At 52.5% G+C, this 21050-nt stretch overlaps 2 protein-coding genes across 2 annotated transcripts in view; one reads left to right on the top strand and one right to left on the bottom strand.

The window, feature by feature from the left end:
- The window catches only part of LOC143696082 (uncharacterized), a 164561-nt gene that overhangs the window by 54639 nt on the left and 88872 nt on the right, over positions 1–21050 (top strand). The gene's annotated exons all lie outside the window — the stretch shown is intronic.
- Positions 3145–5115, bottom strand: LOC143696085 (uncharacterized). Its single transcript, XM_077191292.1, has one exon. The coding sequence runs from the start codon at positions 4767–4769 to the stop codon at positions 3624–3626; it is 1146 nt and encodes a 381-aa protein (XP_077047407.1). The 5' UTR covers positions 4770–5115; the 3' UTR covers positions 3145–3623.

Here is a 21050-nt window from a genome sequence, read left to right as displayed (position 1 = left end):
TTATAGAAAATGTTACAGAAACCACTCTGGTATGGAAGTGTGAGGCCAAGGATCAGAAAGGTCAGACAGAGCCTTGGGACAGTGCGTGGTCTGTGAGTATCCTTCAAAGATTCCAATGTATGGCAAACACCCCTTGGTGCATTAAGTGGGAAGGCCCCGAGAATGAAACAGATCCAGCAGTAACAAACACTGCCACCAGTAGCAGAACGAGGGCAGACAAAGTAAGGTGGTGGGCATGTAATAAAACTTATGACTGCACTTCTGCTGATGCAGAGATAAAGCAGATGCCACCCCTGGCAATAGCCCTACAAACTGGCTGTGCTTGCAGAGGGATCAAACATAAACAAGGCAGAGGGAATTATAAAGCAGTTGTAGGATGTACCAGGAGTACAGTCCGAGGTCCAGGACAATTTGTATGGGCAGCAAGCGATGGCACCTGGACAACACATCTGCCTGTAGATGGGAAAGTAAAGGAAATTACTTTAGGCCTCCCAACCTCATCTCCAATTTGGAAAAAGTCCCCATTTAACGGAAAACATGAACTTGTGCAGATAAGAGCAAGACGAGAAGTTCTAGACAATGAAAATCCAGATGACACTTGGCAAGAACCCTCTGGTGGAGTGAAATTTGGGTGGGCCCGAGAGTCTTTGCTTGGTCCTACAGCAAACTATCAGAGTAGGGAGATGCTGTACAAACTTACAGGTCAGGTAGATAGACTGGCAAGAGTCACCTGGGAAGGATTTAAAGAATTAAACGTACAATTACAAGCCACCACAAAAATGACTTTACAAAATCGATTAGCCTTAGATTTGTTACTCCTGAAAGAGCATGGAGTATGTGGATTTTTAAAGGGACGGGTTGGTCATTGCTGCCTTCACATCCCAAATGTAACTGCAGATGTAGAATATGACATCAATCAGTTGAAACAAAGAGAGCATGAAGCACAAGAAGAGCAAAAGGATTTGACTACGACCTGGCTAGGCAAAATCTTTAAAGGTCTAGGGTGGAATGTGAGTTCATGGATTAAATCTATCATTGAGAGTGTGATAATCTTACTAATTGTATTCTTAGCAATTTGGTTAGTTCACAGCATCTTGAAAGGAGAGATACAGAAGAAAACGTCCTGGAACCAGAAGATAATAAAGGCACTGACACGAGATCCACGCCCACCATCTTCTGGTTCTCCAGTGCGTGACAGCATCCACGACAACGTTTACATCAACCATGGACTTGAAGAACGTCAAGAATAAATTGAGAAATAAAGGACTGTATCAAGTGAAAACATTTACACCTATAGTGAAGTGAAAATGCTTTCAAAGGGGGGAGAATGATAGTGGGGCCCTGGAAAAATGTCAAAAATAGACTCTGAAAATGTTAGGCTTTGTGCTTGCCAGATCATGTGAAATTGCACCTGCGTAAGCAGTACATGATAAATGATATAATTGTTAGATGTGATGATTGTTTAGTAACTAAATATAATTACTGTATAATCATAAGAAGAATCATGAGAAACTATGTTAGAAGTTTGAGGGGGGCCACAAGGAGCCCATGCTTGGCTGAAATCTATGTATACAATAGAACAATTGAAGTTTAATCATTAACATGAAAGTTATATAAGGATAGAATATAAAAACATGTTCATCCCAAACCCATGTCGGAGTCAGATTTGGGTTGGTACCCCTGACACCCAGAGCTCTTCAATAAAAGCACCTGCATATAATCATTCTGGTGATTATGTGTTTCTGAACGCTAATATACCCAGTAAAGTGTTAAACCCTTCCCAGCTGCTGTGCATGAGGCTCTATGAATATGCACCAGGCTGATGTAAGGGGAAAGGTATTTCAGGGGATCCCTGAAGGAAACAGGGTGCTCCTGGCTGAGTGCCAAGATGCACCCAGTTTACATCTTCCAAGAACTGTTTAGCATGGCTCTGCCCTGGATCTGCCTTTTTAGAGCATGCAGATTCCTTGGCTGTGGCTTTAGTCCATTCTCTTTATCACCTCCAGGTTTTGGGCCTTGGTGCACTCTGCCTTCAGACGGGGAGTGCTGATAGTTGGCAGATCTGTACAGGTGTCCTCATCCTGTGTGCATTGGATGTTATCCCATCCAAGCAGGCAGTTTAACACAAGCAGCTATTTCACCGAGCTTAATTAACAACAGAAATAAAAGCTATATAACAAAATACATATATAATTTGCATATATATTTAAATATATATATATATAAAATATATATATTAAAAATATATATATAATTTACTTTAAAAAACAGTCCCAGCCTGATCCATATGGTCCCAGAAACCCGGGATCCCAGTCCATACAGTCCCAGTCCATATTTGATCCCACTTCAGGCTATCCTGGTCTGGAGGGTTCTGATCCACACGATCCCCATCCACGTGATCCCAGTCCAGGTGATCCCAGCCCATCTTTGATCCCAGCCCATATTTGATCCCAGTCCATCTTTGATCCCAGCCCATATTTGATCCCAGTCTGTGTGGTCCTGCACACACTCCCAGGGTCTGGAATTCCAGTTCCCAGCCAGGAAAAAATGTTCCTGCCCTTGAACTTCCTTCCTATCCCCTCAACAAATTGCAATAAAACTATAAACAAAGAAATAATAATTGAAATTAAATAAATTATAATAAAAATAAAATATAAAAATCTCAACTCTTCTTTACAATGATTCAACTCCAACAATGATTCAACTCAAACCAACAATAACTATTACTATAATATTACCAATGCATATAAATAAACAAATTATATATCAGGAAATACCTTTTGAAAATTTTAACTCGATGACTAATGTACTTTAGATAAAAAATATGTAAAGAAACTACCATGCAATCTAACACATCTTAGTTAAACAATTCATATTACAAATATACTAAACACAAGACCAAACACCACTACAATTTCTCAGACATTTCAACCAAACAATTAAACTTTAATAACATCCTTAAGTACTCTTGAAAAATTAAAATTATTTTTAAAACATTAATTGTGTGCAGGTGGTTTTATTTTGATATTGGTTTTTGGATTGTTTGGGTTAGATGATTTAAAAATGGGATTTTTATAGGAATTGAATCAGCTGAGAAGGTGGCACTCGGCAAACAGAACTGACTGAAAATGAACGGGACAGAAATCAGTAACTCTGAAAGTTTTATTTGCTATCAAATACATCCCACACACCCAGCCCCACACAATCCCCATCCCATTGCTCCAAATTGGGATCCCACTTCTACCAATCTCCTTCCAACTCCATCTCAACTTGACAGCTGCGCAATGGAGTGAGTTTGGCCTGGGATTGAGTTTTTGGAGGAAGGAACAAGCAATCTGAGGTGGAATTGAGCCCTTTCGGGTTAAAATTCAGTTATTTTCAGTGGAATTTGAGTAGTTTTGAGGTGACTGTTCCATCCCAATGGACTTTTGGAGGACAGAGAGATGGAGAAGAGAAAAAAATTCAGGCCAAACCAAAGGAGAAGCAGCCAGGCGTGTTCCCAACATGGATCACAGGGAATGTGAGTGACCAGGGCTGTGCCCAAAGTGCCTCCTCCAGTGGGGGATGGAGCTGCAGCAGCGCACGAAGCTCTTCCCGCACTCGGGGCACTCGCAGGGCTTCCCTTACCGGTGCCTCCGTTGGTGTTGGGTCAAGTGAGAGCTCCTGGAGAAGCTCTTCCCACACTGGGGACACTCGTAGGGCCTCTCCCCTGTGTGGATGCGCCGGTGCCTGACGAGGTGGGAGTTGTACTTGAATCCCTTCCCACAGTCGGGGCATTGGAATGGCCTCTCATCTGTGTGACTCTGATAGTGCAGGAGGAGAGTGGAGCTGGTCTGAAACCTCTTCCTGCATTTATCACACTCGTAGGGCCTCTCCCCTGTGTGGATGCGCCGGTGGGTGACGAGGGCGGAGTTACGCTTGAATCCCTTCCCACAGTCAGGGCATTGGAAGGGCCTCTCCTCTGTGTGACTCTGATAGTGCAGGAGAAGATGGGACCTGGTCTGAAACCTCTTCCCACACTTGGAGCACTCATAGGGCCTCTCCCCAGTGTGGGTCCTCTGGTGGCTGATCAGGCTGGAGCTCTGGCTGAAGCTCTTCCCACACTCCCCACACTCGTAGGGCCGTTCCCCAGTGTGGGTCCTCTGGTGCCTGATCAGGTTGGAGCTCTGGCTGAAGCTCTTCCCACACTCCCCACACTCGTAGGGCCGTTCCCCAGTGTGGATCCTCTGGTGGCTGATCAGGTTGGAGCTCTGGCTGAAGCTCTTCCCACACTCCCCACACTCGTAGGGCCGTTCCCCAGTGTGGATCCTCTGGTGGCTGATCAGGTGGCAGTTCCACCTGAAGCTCTTCCCACACTCCACGCACGTGTGGGGCTTCTCCCCATCATGGAGCTGCTCATGGAGCACCAGCTCCGAGCTCTGGCTCCATCTCCGGCCGCCTTCCCGGCCCAGGCTGGCTCTTTCCCCCTCACGTCCCCGCCATCTGCGTTTGCAGCCCCTCCTCGTGCGGCATCTCCGGGCCTTTTCCTCCCCGTTGGCTTCCTGCGCCGTGGAGCCGCTCAAAACGGCCTCTGCCACCAGGTTCTGCCGCGGGCATTTGTCCTCCCTGCTCTCCATGCTCAGCTCCTGCTCTGGGCGAGGAAGGACAAGGACAGCATGGGATTTGCCTCCGTGCCACAGGCAAGGGCAACGAGATCCCCCCAGGGCTGTGCTGCAGCCGGGGGCCGTGCTGGGCTGGGAGATGGAGCAGCACAGAGGGGAAAGGGGCATTCATCGCCAGCTCGCGGCTGTGCACACATCACAAACAGGACTGGACTGCTAGGAACGCGTCTTGAGCTGTTTTATTTTTCAGCATCAGTCTCATTTCTTGGTTATGCCAATGGGAAGATGCCAGCAGCTCACATCCCAGGTAGCAGAAAAAAACCTTAATGTTAAAACTTACTTTAAAAGGTTTTTCACCAATCACACAAAGCAAAAGCATATTGACAGTGGTTCCATCCAAGCACTATTGGTTAAAACCATGCTCCATTACTTCAAACACAATACCTATTTGTAAGCCTTAAAACACGATGAACAGAGCTCCATTATTAAGCTTGGAACTTCCTGATATCTTGCTATATATACTTTTCTGCAGGTTAGGGAGTTAGTATAGATAAGTGTTAATGCACAGACCGTTGTTCTAATGCTCCTTACTTTCTACTTCTTTTATAATTTTTCTGCTGACCAATCTTATGGCTGCTGCAAAGCTATAATCACAGTTCTCCTGTCTCTGAGGCTTGTCTTTTGAAGCTTTCCCAAAACCCTCTAAATTTAAGCATTCCAGAGACACTGACTTCCTCCTCACCTGCTTCAGTGCCCTGGAGCATCTTCCTCTTCCTCACAGCCTCCCAGGGGTTGGCAATGGGAAATCCTGGTTTGGAGAAAACAAGGGATGAGCACATTGAGTTTCAACGTCCCTCTGCCCAAGTCCATCTCTACAAGTCACCGGCCATCTGGGCTCCAGTAAACCCTCCCAAACACCAAGATGCAGCCCTGAAAAAGCCTCCCAGGAGTTCCCCGTCCCTGGTCCCTCCCCTTTGGTGTTCAGGGGTTCTACCCTGTCCCAGCTGCTGGGGTCACGCTTGGATTGGGGGTCCCCCTTCTCCTGGGTGCCCGCCCTGCCCAGGCTGCTGGCAGTGCCAGCAATGCCAAAAAGCTCCCCCCTCTTGGCTCTCCCCATTTCGGGATGCCGGGGCTGTTTGGGCTCCCGGGCTCCCTTCTCCCCTCATTCTCTGCTCTGGGCTGCAGCGGCTCCAAGGAGTCCCCCCTGCCCCTCTCCAGGCTCTTGAGGCTCCCGCCAATGGCGGCGCTCCCCCCTCTCTGGCCTCCCCAATTTGGCCTCCTGGGGCACACAGGGCTCTGCTCCTCCAGGCTGCCTCTGCCGGCAGCCGCCACCGCCACCCCCCGATGTCCCCCCGAGGGGCCTTTTCCGCTCACCCTTGGACTTCTTCATTCTCCAAACATCCCCCCAAAAACCCAACCCAGGGACCCCCCGGGATATCCGGGCCGGGCTCCCCCTCCCCGCTCACCGGAGCCATGGGGGGGGGGATGATCCCACAGGTGGGGGCTGCGAATTCAGGCAGGGCTCGAGACCGCGTGGCTCCCGCAGCTCAGCCTTGATCCGCCCTGGTCCCTCCTCTTCCTCTTCCTCCCGCTCCTCCTCTGTCCTATCTCCACCTCCCTCTCCTCCTCCCCCTAACCCCGCCTCCTTCACTGCTCTTTCTCCTCCCGCTCCTCCTCTTCCATCCCCCCTCTTCCTCCTCCCCTGTCTTATCCCCACCTCCTGCTCCTCTTCCATCCCGCCCCTTCCATTCCTTCTCCTCCTCCTCCCCCCTTACCCCGCCTCCTCCTCCCCCTCCATCCCTGCCCTTCCCTCCCTCCTCCTCCTCCCGCAGCAGCAGCCACACCCTCGGTGCCCCGTTCCCGCAGCCCTCGCAGCCCACGGCAGCAGCGGCGATGGAGCCGGGCCAGGTCGGCATGGGCAGCGCGGGGCTCTCGGCTGCTCCCAGCCGCTGCGGGCGGGGGGAACCCGGCCCGGGCCAAAGGAGAGGCAAACTGGGCAAACTGGGGGCAGATCACAAAGCTAAGGATGCAGCAGAAAATGGAGCTGAAAGAGTTTCTTTAATATTAACTCCAAACGAGGAAAAACTGGAAATTCCAAAGTTTAGGGAAGCCAAGAAAAAAGAATTAAACAAGATAGGAAATGAACAAGATAAATCAGGGAAATAGAAACTTCTACATGGAAGACAATTACTTAATAAAATGTGCTTACTAGGAAAATATCAGAAGACGTGCATCAGAAACCCCACTGGCGTACTCAAGCTTTGTGTGATCATTTTTTAAGGAATTTTGGGTGCACTGGGATTTTTGGTGTAGCAAAGCAAGTCACTGAAAGATGCTTAATTTGCCAAAGGATAAATAAAAAGGTGATGACAAAAACAACATTAGGAGGTCATGAGTTAGCTCGTCGACCATTTCAAAATATCCAAGCAGAAGTTTAGATTTGTTAGGTTCTGGATTTATTTGGAAAAAAACCCATTTAATCTAGAAGAAAGAGAAGATGCCATATGTTAGACAGGAGATTTTAGGAGAATAAAAATCTTTGAAGTATCAGAAACAGCCGAGGAAAAAACCAAGAAAATAAAAAGGGGAAATGAAAGGGAGGGGAACAAGAGGAAAAGTCAGAAAGAGAGTGGGATCCTCTGCAGCTCTTGCCCCCTCCGTTGGCGGCCGAGGCGCCTGTCCCGGGTCCCGGCTCGCTGCCCGCCTCAGCTCCGCCTGCCCCGGTTTCCATCCCAGGTGCGGGCTCACTGCCCAGGGCAGCTCCACCTGCCCCGGCGCTGGCGGTGAATTTGTGTGCCCTGGCCCCACTGCCCGGCCCGCGGCCGCTCTGCCGGCCATGCTGGGCAAGATGGGGTTGCTCTGTCCTGCCGCGTGGGCCGAGGTCACCGCGCCGACCGCACCGAGGGCGGGTCCCAGCCATCCCATCCCCGGCTGCCCTGCCCGTGCCAGCTGCGCTGGGCAGCGCCGCTGCTGCTGCCGGGGTCTCCCACCTGCCTTTTCTCTGCCGGGAGCTGCCGGATCAGCCGCCAGAAGCCATGTGGGGGCTGCCCACGCTCCGGCTCGGCCTCCACGGGAAGATCCCCCTCTGGCGATTCCGGCAGCACACCCTGCCCACACTCCGACCGAGCCTCGGCGGGATATCCTCCCCTGACCCCTCCTGCTCTGAGTTACGTCCCCTTGGTAACCACAGCTCCGGCTGTTCAGGGAAAATCCCTCTCTCTACAGGAAGCACCTTATCGAAACACTAGGAGCTCAGTTAAAAGGCAGCCCTCTCCAAATTCTTTCTCAAAACACGGGAGAAAGGCTACAGAAGGTAAAAAAGTGAAAGAGTTAGATGAAGGGATTGCTCTATTGCCGTTCAGAGAGGTTCCCATGGCAGGGATGCGCTGCCCCGCCCCGCGGGAGCCACCGGCGCCCCTGCCGGCCGTGCCCGGAACTGCACCCAAGGGGAAAGCGCCGCGGCCGAAAGGCCGGGACCGGCTCCGGGCTCTGTTTGTTGTCACTGCCGGAGCTGTTGATACACACTACTATCATTATATTATACACACTAGTAAAGAACCGTTATTCCTAATCCCATATCTTTGCCTGAGAGCCCCTTGATTTCACTATCCTAAAAATTAAGAGGGAGGGGCTTTGCATTCTCCATTCCAAGAGAGGCTTTTTCTGCCTTCCCAAGCAGACGCCTGTCTTGTAAAGCAAGACAAGCACCCACAGGCACTGAGGGGGGCTGCAGGAGGGGCAGAAGAAGGCCCTGCAGCACTTGGGCACAAAGGCCCAGCAGGTGAGTGCAAGAAGGGAGCAGCAAAAGGCCAAGCTGAAGGCAAAGGCCAGGGCAGAGCTCCTACAGCCCCTGAGGGATCAGCCCCAGGGCCCAAGGGGGCCCCGGCACCCAGGGCACGGCTCGGCCACAAGCACCCGGCAGAGGCATTGCCCTCCTCGGCAGGGCACAGCCCACCCAAACAGCCCCTGGCAAGGAATCAGGGCTCCGGCTGCAGGGCACAAGGACACTGCAAGCACAGACAGCAGCACCCTCAGGACCAGCAAGTCCAGCCCGTGATGGACATGGATTGGCAGGGCTGTCACAGCTCCCATCACACCAGGGACCCTCCACACTGGAGCCCTTGAGAACATTCAGGTGGGTCTGCATTGAGAGGAGGCATTTCCTGATGGACACAGGGGCCTCTCAATCTGCTCTGAATCTTAGACCTAAAGGGGAAAATAGTAAAGGAATATTTTAATTTTTAAGGGAATGAGTGGGAAAGATGAGCAGGTATGATTTGTTCAACCACTATTAGAAGCTGTGGGGGATAGGTTTGAAATGAATTTCTTTTTCTTCTTCCTGTGATTGTAATTAACTAGGAAGGAGTTTGAGAGCTGGATTTTAATACTGTAAAAAGGGATACAGAGGCTAGTTCTGTTGTACCTCTGTGTCAAAAGTCTGACAAGGCCTATGCTGAAGTGAACCCAGAAGTGTGGGCAGCCCCAGGGAAATACAGAAAATTAGATATGGAGCCTCTACAAATTAAAGCAACCAGGACAAGCACTACCCTGTTCCAAGAGAGGGAAGGAAGTGCTCACAGCCTGGTATTGAGTCCCTGTTAAAGGCAGGGCTTTTGGAGCCAAGGATGTCTCCCTACAACACTCCTATCTTGCCAGTCAACAAACTGGATGGATGGACACAAGGAGGAAACACAGAATTTTCAAGTGTTAAAATTAAGATTAACTGAGGCAAGTGGCCTGGGCCTTCCAGACAGGGAAAAAGAATTTGAATTATAGGTGGACGTTAAACAGGGTCTTGCCAAAGGAATTCTTGTGCTAAAATGTTTAACCCAGTGGCCAGAGAGCAGCCTCATTGTCTGCAGAATTGTGCAGCCACAGCTTCCCTGGGAGCAGAGGCCTGAAAACTGATGACAACAGGAGGATCTCCTAGAGTTCAAGTCTGGCATCAAGTTAAAGCTTTGACAACCAAAAGAGCCTCTAAATGGATGAGCAGGGCTCGGTGATTACAGTATGAAACTTGTTCAGTGGCACAGGAGGATTCAGAACTGAGGACAGGGCAAGGGTTTAACCCAGCCTCCTGTTTGAACAGCCTGGAGAGGGGCTGGCAAGGAACCCAGGACTGCACTCAAGGGACAGAGCTCCCGAGCCAGGCTGGGAGAGATTGATGGGACATTCCCTGGCCTGAGGGAGACAATGTGTTTGTGGATGGCTCTGCAAGGGCAGCAGAAGGGAAAAGAGCTACAAGACAGGCTGTTATTAAGGAAGGGGAATCAGACAAAGCCCAGGTCACCGGCCCATGCTCAGCTCAACCCGCGGAGCTGTGGCTGCTTGTAAGAGCGTGGCACTGAAATGCCCTGAGCAGGAAGGCTTCAAAATCTTCTGCTGACACCATGGAACCTAACAGGGGGGCAAAAGCAATTCTGACTGCTTCAGCAAGCACTGGATCACTTATTAACCTATTGCTAAAACAAATAATTCAAAGATAATGGATTGTGGAAGCAATAGATTCAGATGGGGAACTCATTTTACAGGAAAGACCCTTCAGGGGGTTATGGCAGCTTTAGGAATACAATGGGACCTCCATAACCCCTGGCAAGCCCAGAGCTCGGGTTGGGTAGAAAGAATGAATGGGGAAATAAAGAAACACCTTTGGAAGCCGGAGATGGAAACCAAGATGCCATGGGTACAGCTTTTGCCATTGGCCTTGGCAAGAAAAAGAGCCAGACCCAAGGCAGATATTCAATTATCTCCCTTGGAATTCATGTCTGGAATTCCTTACCTGGCAATTCTCCACCTAGTGCAGGGTGGAAATAAGGGATGTAAATTTAAGGCAGGCTGTAGCCAGGATCCTGTCTCCTGTGGAATCTCTCCCCCAGGAAGCTGGGCTGGCACAGAGCCTGCCCTGGGACTTTGCTGTTGCCAACACCCAGCCAGGCCATCGGCTCCTGCCTAAGGAGTGCAAAGCAGCACCACTGGTGGCCAAGGGGCCCACGCCAAGTGTCCCTGAGGCCAGAAACAGCCGCCAGCACAGCTGAGCACGGGGGGACCCCTCAGCCTGGCCTCAGGGGCTCTGAAGCCCCGGAGATTTGCACTTCCCGCCCGCAGCAGGACCATGGGAGCCCCACTGAGCCTGCCCTGAAGGCAACGCAGCAGCAGCCAGGGCTCCACAGCGGGCCAAGCCCCTGGGCCTGCCCACAGATCCTCTGCTCAAACCCTCGGGAATCCTGGCCACCCTCCCCTGGCACCTCCAGCCACTGCGGCCAAGCCTCGCTGCCGCTGCTGCAGCTCCAGCGCTGGCTGGGCCTGCACTGCCACAGCTGCTGGGGAGCACCGCGGCACAATTCCACCCTGGGGCTCACTCACACCCACACTCTGGGCTGCCTGCGACTGCACTGCTGCAAAATGTACCCATTCTGGTTCTTTTAAATCTTATTTCTCTGCTCAGAAAGGTTTCTCTACTCAAAGGTTTGCCTTTGGGAAAGAAATTTTAAAGGTTTTATTTAAGGGGTTCCCAGTCTGTTTGGATGTTAAACTCATCTCCACCACTCAATGGAGATGAGTTTAACATCCGAACAGACTGGGAATAGCCCAAAAGACACCCACAGAGATAACGACCAGCAACAAAACATCAACGCCCCGCAGCAAACAGCAACCAACAGCTACCCCAGACACTGCCCCGGCACAGCTGGAGACACCTGGTCTGGAAAAGGCTGAGAAGGAAATCCAGGAGTGTGGGCGGAATTCACAGCAGAGGGGAAGAAATCCGAGTCTAATAGGAAACCAAACACTAAAAACTTACACGACTTGGAAGCAATGAACATTAAAGCAGTGGATTTAGATTGGTTCAGACTAGGTAAAGTTTAGGAAAAATCGAGTAAAACTGACATGTCATGGAATGATGTTTTCTGCACAGCTGGGCTGTGTGTGGATGAAATTATTTCTGTTGCCCATCCTGGCCAGAACCAAGCAATGCCTTGACTCTCTCACACGAAAGAGATTCTTGGAGAGTTTTTGTTTTCCCTACAGTTTCAGTGATAAGATTACAACATGAGAAACATTTTTTATAATAATCCTACTTTATATTGTCAGGTAGGTTTGGGACAGAAGGGTGAGAATCAATTTTTGGTCTGGGTTTTTCCATGTTCGCCTTTATGTTGCATTTTGCAAAATTGAAGAACTTTAACCGTGATACTTTTAACTCTTAAATAGTTAATACTTTTTTTTTTAAAAAAGCAGATTCCGGGGGGCCACATGTGACTCACCAGATGGCAGCCCTGGAAGAGAAGCTTTGGTTCTAGTCAGCCAGGAGAGGAGCTTTAGGAATGCAAATGAACCCTGCTGGGCAAAGCCTGGCCAATGTACCTGGGTCTCTTGCCTGGGGCAGGAATTGGGCTGGTTCCCCCTGCCCCTCACCCCGAGCTCTGCCTGCTTGCCCTGATGGAATTTGCACAGCTCAAGGCAGAGCCCGGGGTGAGGATATCTGACCCTGCAACAGAAACGGGTGAAGCTGCACAGGGAAACAGCAAATGGAGAATGTTGGGAAAACTTCACTATAAATAAATGGGGGGAATCATCCCTCTGCCCACTCCAACGTGTGCTGTCACTGTCTATGTTATATAGGGTGGATTAGAGCACTGAGATGTTCTTGCTCCCACAAGTTCCGGGAAATCAGTTGGGAATCCAAGTATTTGATGATTTAATTAGAGAAAAATGGTCAATTGATGCAGCCCTGGCTGGAGAGAGCGGCCAAAGATGGGGAGAAGATGAACGGCCAGCAGAACAAATCCTACAACACCATGGACCAGCCCCTGGGAACCCAAACCAATTCATATCAGGAGCCACAGAACCCATTTCTCATTTCAATGGCACCATTAGATTACAAGCTGCCCTCGGAATAACCAACCAGACAGCTCCAGCTCCTGACCTTCCTGCTGAGCAATCCACTGAAATGAGGAACACAACATTTCACCATGGGATGGGATCAGATCATCTGTTAGCAGAGAAAAGAGGAGTTTGTGGAAAATCAAATGACTCCAACTGGTCTTGGCAAATAGATGACAAAGCAAAAGTGGTGAAACAGATAACAAAGGAAACAAAAAAGCAGCTCATGTACCAGTCCAAACGTGGAAAGGATGGGAATGGGACACGGTTTTGTGGTTCCCTGGCAGACCATGGGTTAAACGAATGCTGCTTCTGCTCTGATGTGCTGCAGCACCTCTCACCTTTTTACCATGCTCCACACCTTGAGAGTGCAGCTCATTCAGCAGCTGAGCAAGGGGCCAGGGGCTTGTAGATAAGGAAGTAAGGGGCGAAACCACCAGCTTCAATAAATGTTATTAATTAACATGGACTGCTGCTCACAGAAAGTCCCGCTAAATTCCTGAACGTCGAGAACAAAAAAGACTTAACAGAGCCGTGAATATCGGCTGTTCTACAAAAGTGGGGGTGCACATTAACGAGGACGTGCAGTTGGCAGATCGGGAGGTCTGAACCTTCCAAGTACCTCAGCCAGTGGGCAAAGGGAGAGGGAGATGAGCCGGGAAAATGAGGATAAAAAGGAGGCTGCGAACTACAACAATGGCAGCGAGCGCACGGCAAATGCGCCACGGCCTCTCCCTCTGCTCAGCAATAAAGTCACTTGTACAGGACTCCTCTGTCTCCTCGGGGCACAGAAACCTCCGGCCACGTGAATTTCCCCGCACAGCCGCGGGCACGGGGCAGCCGCCCCTGTGCCAGCCACAGGAACCGGGCCGAGCCAGCGCTGCTCCGGCAGCGGCTCCTGCCGAGGCAGCGGCCGCAAGGAGACCGCGGGCAGCCGCTCCCGCAGCGCCCTCACGGCAGCGGCACCACGGGCCGGACACGGCACAAGGAACCCGCCCGAGCCCCCTGCCGCCCCCGAGGCCCGCAGCGAGCCCCGAGCCCCCGCACAACCCAGCGCGGCTCCCACCTGCGCTGCGGCCGCCTCCCAGCTCCGCCGCCGCCTCACCGGTGGCTCCCGCTCGCTCCCAGTATGGTCCAAATCACTCCCGGTAGGATCCCAGTTGCCCCCGACACGGTCCCAGCGGCTCCCAGTCATGCCCTGTATGGTTCCTTTCACTCTCAGTCCCTCTCAGGAAGAGCCCAGTGTGGCCCCAGGCACTTCCAGGATGAGCCCGGTCACACCTTACCCGATGCCATTTGCCCCCGCTGTGGTCCCAGTTGCTGCCAGTATAAGTCCAGTCACCTCCAGTTTGATCCCAGTTACTCCCAGACACTCCCAGTACTATGCCAGTCACTCCAAGTGTCACCCCATCAGTCCCAGTATGATCCCAGTATGACCCCAGCATGGGGCAGCTGCTCCCAGTATGATCCCAGTTGCTCCCTGCATTATTCCAGTTTCTCTTCTTCACCCCTACTACAGATCTGATCACTCCCAGTATGATTCCAGTCAGTCCCAGGATGATCCAAACCATTCCCAGTCCAATCTCAATTGTCCCCTGCATGTTCCCAGTAGCCCTCAGTGTGGTCCCAGTATATCCCAGTATGATCTCTGCTGCCTCAGTTCTGCTCCCAGTGGGTTCTTTTCCCAGTCTGTCCCAGTCCATTCCAGTCTGTCCCTGTCTCTCTCCAGCAGCTGCTGCCCACCCCCCCCGTCCCAACCCCATTCCCGGGCACTGGGACCCCCCCCTGCACCCCCTTATCCTGCACCAACACCCCCCTGCACCCCCTTTCCCGGGTATCCTCCTCTCCCAGCCCCTGGATCCCCCATTTCCGTGAGCCCAGGGAGCCCCGGGCCCCCATTCCCGGCCAGCCCGGGGCACCTCAGCCCCAGCCTCCCTTTGCTGGGAAACCCGGCCTGGGCACGGGGCTCTGCGGCCGCTCTGGGATTTATGATCCCCCAAAGGAAAGGGAGAGAACAGCAGAGAGAGAGCGAGAGAGAAGGAGATTGGGAATCAGGGATCGGGTCCCAGCGCCCAGCCCTGCTCCGCCGGGGGTGGGACCCGCACCCGCAGCAAAAATTGGCTCCGCTGCTCCCGCTGCTTGCCCGGCTTTGGGCCGAGCCCAGCGGGGTCCGGGCAGAGTTTGAGCGCAGGGCCGGGAGTTCAGCAGAGCCCGGCCCGGGGGTCCCGCAGGGCGCGGCCCTGGAGGGTCGCAGACGGATCCCCGAGGGATCCAGAGGGGTGCCAGGAGGGGATCCAGGTGAATTCCCTGGAATTCGCCCTTTCCCCCTCCCCCCGCGCTCCCTCGGGCACTTTCGCTTTCGTGTCTCTGCAGCCGCGATCGGGGACGGCTGCGATGGCCCCAGCGCTGGGGCTGGGGGTGCTCCGGGGGCTCCTGGGGCTCCTGGGGGACCCGGGGGCCGCGACCAAAGGTGAGTGGGACCCCCCGAAACCGGGACCCCCCTGAACCGCAATTCCCGGGCACCGGGACCCCCTTGATCTTCCATTCCCGGGCAGGGGAACCCTCCTGAACCCCCATTTTGGGTCATGCCACCCCCCCTCACTCAACTTCCCCAGCACCGGGACCCCCCTGTACCCCCTCATCTGGCACCGAGATCCCCTGAACCCCCATTTCTGTTCAACGGGACCCACCTGAACCGCAATTCCTGGGCACCGGGAACTCCCTAAACCTCCATTCCCGGGTACCGGGACTCCCCTGAACCCCCATTTTCGGTCCTGTGACCTCCTCAGCACCCTTTTTCAGCACTGGGACCCCCCTGAACCCCCATTCCTGAGCACGCGGACCCCCTTGAGCGCCCATTTCTGGGCACAGGGACCCCCCTGTACCCCCTTGCCCAGCATTGGCACCGCCCTGTACCCCCTCATGTGGCCCCAGGACCCCCCTGAATCCCCATTTCTGGTCACCGACGTCCCCGGAACCGCAATTCCCGGCCACCGGGACCCCCTTGAATCCCGAATTCCTGGAAGGAAACTCCCCCCGAACCCGCATTCCCCGGCACGGGAACCCCCTGAACCCCAATTTTTGGGCACTGGGACCCCCCTGCCCCCCCTAATCCGGGCCTAGGATCCCCCCGCACCCCCGTCAGTGCTCTGGGACGCCCTGAACACCCATTCCCGGCCACCTCGTCCTTCCCAGACCCCAGACCCGCCCTTTTCCTCGGCTTTTGGACCCCCAGATCTCCCAAATTTCGGCGTCCCCCCAGTTCTTCATTCCCGGCGCTTCCTGGAAGGGGTTCCAGGGGATCCCGGAGGGTCCCCTGGGGTTCCAGGGGGTCAAGAGACCCCCCTTGAACATTCATTTCGGGGCACTGGGACCCCCCCTGTACCCCCTTCCTCAGCCCCGATAACCCCTGCACCCCCTTATCTGCAGCCTGGAACCCCCTGAGCCCCCATTCCCGGGCAGGGAAACCGCCCTGAACCCCAATTTCTGGGCACCGGGATCCACTACATCCCCTTATCCGGCACCGAGACCCCCTGAACCTCAATTTTCAGGCACCAGGACCCCTTGAACCCCGGAACTCGGGAATGGAACCCCCCGGAACCCCATTCCTGGGCACCGGGACCCCAGCGCATCCCGTTATCTGGCCCTGGGACCCCTTGCACCCCTTTTCCCAGCACCAGATCCCAGCCAGGCCATTATCTGGCACCGGCAGCCCTGAACCCCCATTCCTGGGCACGCGGACCCCCTTGAGCGCCCATTTCTGGGCACAGGGACCCCCCTGTACCCCCTTGCCCAGCATTGGCACCGCCCTGTACCCCCTCATGTGGCCCCAGGACCCCCCTGAATCCCCATTTCTGGTCACCGACGTCCCCGGAACCGCAATTCCCGGCCACCGGGACCCCCTTGAATCCCGAATTCCTGGAAGGAAACTCCCCCCGAACCCGCATTCCCCGGCACGGGAACCCCCTGAACCCCAATTTTTGGGCACTGGGACCCCCCTGCCCCCCCTAATCCGGGCCTAGGATCCCCCCGCACCCCCGTCAGTGCTCTGGGACGCCCTGAACACCCATTCCCGGCCACCTCGTCCTTCCCAGACCCCAGACCCGCCCTTTTCCTCGGCTTTTGGACCCCCAGATCTCCCAAATTTCGGCGTCCCCCCAGTTCTTCATTCCCGGCGCTTCCTGGAAGGGGTTCCAGGGGATCCCGGAGGGTCCCCTGGGGTTCCAGGGGGTCAAGAGACCCCCCTTGAACATTCATTTCGGGGCACTGGGACCCCCCCTGTACCCCCTTCCTCAGCCCCGATAACCCCTGCACCCCCTTATCTGCAGCCTGGAACCCCCTGAGCCCCCATTCCCGGGCAGGGAAACCGCCCTGAACCCCAATTTCTGGGCACCGGGATCCACTACATCCCCTTATCCGGCACCGAGACCCCCTGAACCTCAATTTTCAGGCACCAGGACCCCTTGAACCCCGGAACTCGGGAATGGAACCCCCCGGAACCCCATTCCTGGGCACCGGGACCCCAGCGCATCCCGTTATCTGGCCCTGGGACCCCTTGCACCCCTTTTCCCAGCACCAGATCCCAGCCAGGCCATTATCTGGCACCGGCAGCCCTGAACCCCCATTCCTGGGCACCGGGACCCCACTGCATCCCCTTATACAGCACCAGGACCCCCTGAACCCCCATTCCACTGCACCAGGACCGCCGTGCACCCCCATATCTGAGACTGGAACCCTCCCAAACCCTCCGTTCTCAGGCACAGGGACCCCCCCTGCACCCCCTTATCCAGCACGGGGACCCTCCTGCACCCCCTCATGCAGCACCAATGCCCCCCCGCACCCCCTTTCCCGGCCCTCCCCCTCTCAGACACCCCAGCCCCCGCTTTTCCTTGACCCCAGCACCCCCTGGACCCCCACTCCTGCCTTCCACAGCCCCCACCCACCACCTTCCTCAACACCGGGGGCCGTGCACCCCCTTTCCTGGGCACAGGGACCCCCTTGACACCCCATTGTTACAAAATTGACTCAAAACGAGTAATTTCCAATCAAATAATTTATTAATTATTGAAGCAGTTATACTACGTAAGCAAAGGCTCAGCGCTGGGCGACAGGGGAGTCTCCGCTCCACCAACTGCCGCACCAACTAGTTTCTGATTCAGTCCTTTTATCCTCTCCATCCTTCAGGAGTCCATGTTATCTCAGAGTTCTCTGCGCCTGCGCTGGTTGTTGCTAGGGGGTCATCCTTCTGTCTCCTGGTGGTCGGTGATAAAGGCTGCGGAGTCTTCCTCAGCCGCGTCTTCTTCACCCTATGTCCTTATTTGGTGACTTCTCTGTGGAAAATTACCAAAATCTTATGATTAACGCAATATGTGCCCTATCAAGCTTAAGGAAGCAAATGTCCTGCCTTGCAGACTGTGCCCTATCAAGCTTAAGCAAGCAAATATCCTGCCTTGCAGACTGTTTATCTGCCCCTGCCCCTTCCCCAGCTTTTCCCTGGTCGTTATCTCTGTGAGTTATCTGCTTGTACCATTTGTCATCGGGAAAGGTTTCCCTGCTGGGTGTTAATCTGCCCCTGCCCTTTCCCCAGCCTTTCCCTGGTCGTTATTTCTGTGAGTTATCTGCTTGTACCATTTGCTGGGTGGGACTATGTGTGGGCTCCTGCAACCCCTTCCCTGGTTTCCTTGTGGCTCATATCTCATGAAGTAGTACAGAAATAGTCAGCGACAACTCTTGTAACACACTGGTCTCTTTTTCATGACGAACAAAATGTAGTCCCTCATCTCAATCCCCCCTTTGTTTTGATACTCAATTTTGTTCGTCAAAACGCTCTAATTCCCTTTTGCTGAGCTCCAGAGATTCTTCTGGATCATCCATCTTCAAGGTTTCGTATTTTGCACGTGTGAGCATAAGGTGAGCAGCTTCTAATCTGCCTTTTACAATGCTAATCAATTTATTAAAAATACAAGGGCCAAACGTGAGTCCCAATAGTAAGAGAAGTAGTGGACCCGCTATCGTTGATAATAAAGTTGTAAGCCAAGGAGAATAGTTAAACCAAGATTCATACCAGCTTTGGTGTTCTTCCCTTTCTCTTTGTCTTCTTTCTAGCCCCTCCCTTAGTTTTGCCATTGAGTCCCGTATAATTCCGCTCTTGTTTACATATGTGCAGCATTCTTCTCTTAAAGCAGCACATAGTCCTCCTTGTTGCAGGAATAATAGATTTAACCCCCTTCGATTTTGTAAGGCTACCTCTGCTAGGGAATCTAATGATTCTGTGAGGTCTTTGATGGAGGTTTCGATCCTCCTGAGGTCTTCATCTACAGAGGCTCTTAGTTCTTGGAATCCTCGGTGTTGCTGTATGAGTGAGGCTATTCCTGTTCCTGTCCCGGCTGCAGCTATTCCTAGTAACATTGCTACAGTGAAGGTTGTGAATATTTCCCGTTTCACTATGTGGGGTCCTATATTTTGATATTGTTCATAAACATACTCTACGGGGTGGTAAAGGACTCTGGGTACTATCAATACTTGAATACAAAAGTCACTGGATTCATTAAATCGGTCTATATTTATACATGGGGTGACTCCGAGAGTGTTACAGACCCATTTAGTATTTGCTGCTGGCAGTATCCAGCTGGCAGGTTTCTTAGGGTCACTCAAATTCCCCATAACCTGACATAGATGTCGTTTTTCCACTGGTACTCGTCCTATACATCTTCCTCTCCCCGTTACCCTTGCCAAGGTTATCCCTCTCGATTCTTCTCCTTCTTTTTTCCATAGGCACCTAGCTGGGTTGGTCCCATTTACTCGTCTGCTTTTTGCTGTTACCCCTAGGGCTTCATAGAACGGGGGGTTTACGGTGTAATACAGCCAACATTCCTCAGTTAGATTTGGATGGGTCTCATTCAGGACTAGGAAAGTGGCCTGTAATATTTTCCACAAGTCCCCTTCTCCTGGGTTTTCAGGTCCTCGGGTCGAATCAGTAAAGTTTTGCTTATACATTTCTGGAAGACTAGTGGTTGGGGCTGTTTCTGATTCATTTCCATTATTTTCTCCTAGCGTTAGTTCTCCAGCTGTCGCCTGGTTTGGTCCAATTGGTTCGGGGTCGTGTGGCACGGTTGTCTTTTGGATTATAAAGTGCCCCCCTCTGTCTGTCCCTGGTTCCCATAATCGGGCTCCCCACATTTTCCCTAATAACCAGACTTGGTCATGTGGTTTTGTCACATTAATGTAAATCATATTGCATGTTCCATCTAACCCTCCTTCTTTCTGGGTATATGTGGAAGTGGGCTGTGTACCCCTGTATGGACCCCATCCAGTTCTGATAAACCCGTCCTCGTTCCCCCCAAAGGAGCTTACTGATACACAGTCCCAATAAGCACAGTAAAAGTGTCCTGGATAGTTACAATACCCTTTTCCCGGGTTTGAGCTTGGACAAAAATAATATCCAAACTGATTTAAACATGGATTTACAGGTATTAAATCACACAAAGTACATAAAAAGCTGGGTGCGCCAGACGTGATTTTGGTCTGGATAACATACTGGTCTTCCCATCTAATCAGTGACCATTTGAAGGGTTGATGTGAATACCCTTCTGCCCCTGAACTTGTTACGATGCACCAGAAAAGAATTAAGGCTTGTAATTTGGGGCTGTCATTGTCGGAGCTCAGGTTGAATTTTACCTTTGGTTTCCCCAGTGGTGGGTTACCAATCCTGGGGCAGGACGGCCAACATTTCCTGGACATCCCATATGGGGGTCGGGGCTTCCGACGGACTCCACTGGTTATTACCTCTCTGCCTCGCCCGACGACTCGGTTGCTGCGAGCCTCGGGGTTTGCCATCTTCTCGGCAGCAGGGGTATTCTTCAGGAGCCGGATAAACCTCCCGTTTCCACTTTTTAGCACTGGCGGCCCAGTTATTAGCTTTTATTAATGAGAGGTCACGCCGCAAATTGGGGGCTTTCTTCCGACACACCACTTCCAGGATGTCCAGGAGAAAGGGGATCGGTTCGTTAGGGTGGTAGCAGAACCGATCAGGATTTACCCCTTTGGAAAAGGTTTCCCACCACTCGTCAGATCCAAGCTTTACCTCCCCCGTAGCAACTCTGCTACTAAGAATGATAGAAGTTAGTCTCCTCTCTTTCTCATAGCACGGCGTACAAATTCCCCTAGGTGTTCTACCACTCCGACAATGAGACCACCAAGGTTCGTGACACAATTTACAGGAAAAGCATACAAGGGGGTGACAGTCACAATCTAACCAGTTACACTTTACCCTAATATCTTTGTTTTGTGCTTTTTCCCCCTCCCATGGGTGCCCTTTATGTTCTAATCTCGGGGACTTAAAGTAGGGCTTTCTCAACTCGTCCTCTAAGAGTTTGCAATATCCAAGAGCCTCCTGATTCCCTATTAGGTGGGTTTGGAGATAATGGTTATCTCCAACCCAGATTACTATCCAAATCATTTATCAGTTCGTTTCAGCTTTAATTTGGTTTCTCCCGGGAGACTGCAAACCTCCCAGCTGTGAGGGGGTTTTACCGGTCCTTTTATGCGACTAGCATGAGTCCATCCTTT

Source organism: Agelaius phoeniceus, chromosome 28 (assembly GCF_051311805.1).
Source record: "Agelaius phoeniceus isolate bAgePho1 chromosome 28, bAgePho1.hap1, whole genome shotgun sequence".
In the NCBI taxonomy this organism is placed as follows: domain Eukaryota; kingdom Metazoa; phylum Chordata; class Aves; order Passeriformes; family Icteridae; genus Agelaius; species Agelaius phoeniceus.
This window is presented reverse-complemented; position numbering and strand designations above follow the sequence as displayed.